General features: G+C 39.6%; 1 protein-coding gene across 5 annotated transcripts; it reads right to left on the reverse strand.

Annotated features, from left to right (window-relative positions):
- Positions 1-366: 366 nt before the first annotated feature.
- Positions 367-3,854, reverse strand: LOC124287048. 5 transcript variants are annotated; one of them, XR_006901186.1, is made up of 4 exons: positions 3,140-3,849; positions 2,709-2,940; positions 2,362-2,545; positions 1,990-2,217 (listed from the first exon to the last, which is right to left on the reverse strand). XR_006901186.1 is itself a non-coding variant. In XM_046723517.1 (3 exons), coding segments are annotated over exons 1-3 (603 nt in total). In that variant the 5' UTR covers positions 3,495-3,850; the 3' UTR covers positions 367-2,543. The 5 variants fall into 5 exon arrangements, 2 of the variants coding, with proteins under 2 accessions (XP_046579473.1, XP_046579472.1); XR_006901187.1 differs by having other exon boundaries at positions 2,331-2,545; XR_006901188.1 differs by having other exon boundaries at positions 367-2,545; positions 2,688-2,940; positions 3,140-3,854.
- Positions 3,855-4,399: the final 545 nt, after the last annotated feature.

Below are 4,399 nucleotides of genomic sequence, written 5' to 3' on the forward strand. Positions count from 1 at the left end.
TATTTGCCAAGCATGTCTTAGCATTTAATGGCAGTACATATAGATTCATAGTTCATAATTTAAAGCACTTAAGTCTCAGTTCATTCCAGCACTGGTATATCCGGTTCAGGTGCTACACTACTTTCAGTTTCTCACAAGTTCATACGAACACACTTGGGGCATACACTCTTGAACACATCGTCACTGCACACACTGGGCAGTCATGGTTAGTGTTGTGGATGTTGTGGGTTGGAAAGCAGGTTATATACCATATTGTCAATGGAAGTGAGTTCATTAGTTAAGACACTGAGTCGAGATACTTAATGAAAACATTTGAGTCACATGTTCAAATTCCATTCAAGATAACAACAACAACAACAAACAAAACACTATCAACACTATTTTATTATGGACTTTTTGACTTTTGATTTGGGTCCATTTGGCATTTGGCTTCGGCCCATGAGACTTTTTTTCGGCCCTTTAGTCCTTCGGTCCATTTGACTACGACCCCACATAGACTATGTGCAAAACATAATGGAAATCTAAAAGGACAATAATGAAAATATTATGTGTGAGAATTTACAAAAATATCTTTGAAGGCAAATAAACTCAGCTTAAGAATTTAGTAGCTATTGTGATGTCAAGATACTAGCAAAGCACGGTATATACAATAAAACTAAGTTAGGTAAATTGCGAGAATCTCTGAGAAGATATGATGTAGTTATGTAGATATTTTAATAATTCTAGATTTACCTTTGAGATGAGTCCGAATGACCATATAAAACTGAAGACAAATTAAACCTAGTAAAGAAATGTGCATTTAATCTTATGTCGTTAAATGTAGGACAGATGAGGAAGAAATGAAGCGCATCTTCAGTGTGATGCCCGCAGTTACATTCAGGGCTATCAAATATTGATCTGGCAGGGATTGGGAAAGGCAGGGGCCATGGCCCATTTTGCACATTAGAATAAAACATGGCCCATTAAAATTTTGAAGTTTACTATTGATGCAAGGGCAGAGGTCCATTCTAAATTCAGAAAATGGCTAATAATCCTGAAAATGGCCCATTGTCAAAGTTCTCTATCCCAATCCCTGGATCTGGTAATCTCCATCTCGATACATTTAAGTCGACATATATGTAACGTTCTATGATTTGAAAGGCCACAAGTGCAAAAGGAAGAAGCGGATGTTAAAATACAAATAATAATAACATTAAATAAGATTCTTCCCATCCAGTGCGAGTTTGTCCACGTAACCTTTCTGTCCATGCCACAGATTTCAGTTTAAGATGAAGGTAATACGTAAAAATCGAAATAACTCATTTCAGGGACCTCATTGCATATTTGTCACTAGGGTCTACTGGCAACACAAAAAGTAAATGCATTTCTGGTGACCACTGCCATGATAATGCTGGAACATATCTGGAACATTGCTGGAACATTGCTGGAACATTGCTAAAGCGGCGAAAAACATACTCATTCACTCTCTCACCCCGAGTGATGTACGCATGTCTTTAGGAATTACTATCAACCTGGAATGATACCAGGTGTGTTCGAGAAGTGAGTGTATCCTGACACATCGATGACACCGGTCGCAAACACATGCAAAGGCAAGTCAATTTTCACTAGAAATATGGGAACATTCAAAAAACGAAACTGAAATCAGACATCATCGTGGTCACTGATGTGACATTTTATAAACCTATGGCCAATGTTGTCTATTGTTCTTGTAGTTGCTTCGCATTATGGAATAACCTCGGTAGAGGTTTTACGGTTGCAGGTGGTTTTACAATGACCATTGTAAAACCTCATACGAGGTACGAAGTTTTACAATGGTCGTTGTAAAACCTCATACCCTGAGAATTTTTCACACAGCAAAATGTTTGTTTTGGTTGTGTCAAAACTGTCATTAAATAAATCTGCGAGTATTACATGTTATAGACACGACTAAATGAAACATGTTGCTGTGCAAGTCTATGCAGACGTACCAATGGAAATAAAAAACCCAACAAACTTTGCCACTTTATGTCTGAATAGTCATTGTACACGTAATTTAGTGAAAATTGAAGGTAACGGAAATGTTTCCACGCTCGAGATGAGCATCCAACCGTGTTGTGGCGGTGGTGGTGCAGTTTTGGGGATCAGCAGAAATTCTGGGATTCTTTGCAACTATGTCGGAAACAAGGGCCTTCTGGGCGTCATTGCTTCTTTTGTAGGTTCGCACAGCACTCCTATGATCTGAAGAAAAGATATTTGCCATCTGTGTAAAGTAGTACAAAAATGGACGATTTATTCCTGCCAAACACATCGTACGTACTACTTACTGTAAACAGAAATTCATTAAACTTTACCAGTGTGTTCACAAATAAGTTGTTACTCAACATTTGTCTGAAACAACCTCGTCGCTGCGGTTGCTCTAAGAGAATGGTTCGTCTTACGACCTTCTATGCCTCCCTGACTGCATATTCTTTTCAGTGTTCTGCAAAGTATTATGTCCCACCGGAACATCCAGGTACCACACTGTATCATCCTTCGGCCTCTTCACCGGCGTGAAATAGAACGCATCCTGGATTGGAAGGGAGACTAACATTTTACAGAAATATATATTAATTGTATTTCTAAATGTATCATATATTCATGTATTTATATTTACACTTATGTTTGTATTCATTTATTTATTCGTTATCATTATTATTATTATTATTTACACTTAACACAGCGACTTGTACTTTTGGTAAAGTCGGACGTAACATCTCGTTGAATCATCATTTTCGTAGGCTCGAACTACTTTAGGTTTAAGTTTCCTCTGGGTCATTCCTCCCGGGTTAGTTTTAGACACATCTTCCGTGTAACACAGATAATGTCGGCCGCCTGTGTCCTGATGTAGGCCAGTGATCTGAGGGTTGCTATGCAACCGGAGGCTTCGGCGTTCTTTACCTCCGCGTAACGCAAAATGTAGTCCTGTAAAAAGTAAATGTTTGATTACAAACTAAACAGAAGGAAAATTAAAGCTGAGCTGATTTGAATTTCTTTTTGATAAATAGGATACAGGATTGTTTTTGAATGGAGTGCGCGCACCCGAAATACCCCCTCCCCTCGGTTCCGTGCTTGTATTAATATGTATTGATATACACGTATAGTTACAGAAATTGTTACTCACCTGTCAAATAAAGAACAGTATCAAGGAGCTGTTGGGGATTTTCTTCTCCTAGAATCCCTTTCTCCCAAAGGCGTTGCCCCTCCTCCTCCGATATTATCTCCGTGTGTTTACATACAGACGTCCCGAACCCGGCAGCAGACCTTTCTCTCATTGCGGCATCGAGCGCTTTTCTACACTCAGCAAACTCATCATGTTCGAACAAACCTTTCCTTGATCCAGACATTTTCACTGCAGAGGACAAAGCCGCAAACAAGCCATACAGAGTACTTGATAGGTAAGGAGTAACGTCCACTTTTCTGGTTTCGAAAATGAAGTACATGTATTTCATTGCCGTGTTAACTTCAGCTGGCGTCATATCCACTAAGTTAGTTTACAGACATCCACATGAGAGGGCAATATTATCCTTCATGGGCCGTTGACAGCGCTCCTTCTGCCAGCGACTGAACACAGACAACGCCCAGTCGTTTTTGTATTTAGTTCCTTTAGGTACGCAAAGCTTCAGTTTTTCGTTTTCTCTTCATCGTCATTGTCACTTTCTCCCCGGAAGGTAGATTGTGTTAGAAACAGTTCGTTGTCAGACATGTTCGCTACCGTATCTTTCAGTCAACTGATGAGACCATGCGGTCGAGGTACCCGGATGTTGAGCATGACACGGCATGCTGCACGTGCAGATTCACGTGATCCCAATGCTCTTCATTTTACCGCGGTGTTTATCCCGATGATCTGTATTATACCGCGGTGTAATCGTTTCAGTCTGTATGTGTTTAATTTTCAGAGCTTGTTTGAGTAATTTTTTGTTGCCTTAGACGGTTTATAAGTTTGATAAAAGACTCCTCCTCGGTTTTGGTTGAGAATATAAAAGCTCAGTGTCAGGAAATTCGGGATTTCCTTCTCCTGAGGTTTTACATTCTCAACCAAAACCGAGGAGGAGTCTTTTATCCTACACTTAAATGTCTTCCGCGAGTCCGCCATTAAACGTTCTGAACGCTTTACCTAAGTCATGAATATTATTAACCCTGATCAAACAACAAATAAATCCTGTATTCAAATTACGGTCGGTATTTCACAAACAAAATATCTAGTTATACCTTACGTTTAACTACCTTACGTCAGTGTGAACGGTTTACTCTTAAGCATTGGTTGATGAAGACCAATTCTCATCCGGATGTAAATGGGGCATGTACTTTTCTCCGTCAAGGTGAATCCATGAAGATCCGGGTTAGCATTGGTATTCAATAACCTCTGCTTGTGGTAACAGGC

The sequence above is a fragment of the Haliotis rubra genome, unplaced genomic scaffold, assembly GCF_003918875.1.
Source record: "Haliotis rubra isolate DU_JTF1 unplaced genomic scaffold, ASM391887v1 Scf4, whole genome shotgun sequence".
NCBI classification, from domain to species: Eukaryota; Metazoa; Mollusca; class Gastropoda; order Lepetellida; family Haliotidae; genus Haliotis; species Haliotis rubra.

What these genes read in the sequence shown, in the direction of transcription:
- LOC124287048 (XM_046723516.1), bottom strand. Translation starts at nt 3,494, where the DNA reads ATGACGCCAGCTGAAGTTAACACGGCAATGAAATACATGTACTTCATT. An exon ending in TACTGTTCTTTATTTGACAG is followed by an intron (nt 2,941 to 3,139) that starts GTGAGTAACAAT and finishes TACTTTTTACAG; the next exon opens with GACTACATTTTGCGTTACGC. An exon ending in TACGTCCGACTTTACCAAAA is followed by an intron (nt 2,546 to 2,708) that starts GTACAAGTCGCT and finishes CTTCCAATCCAG; the next exon opens with GATGCGTTCTATTTCACGCC.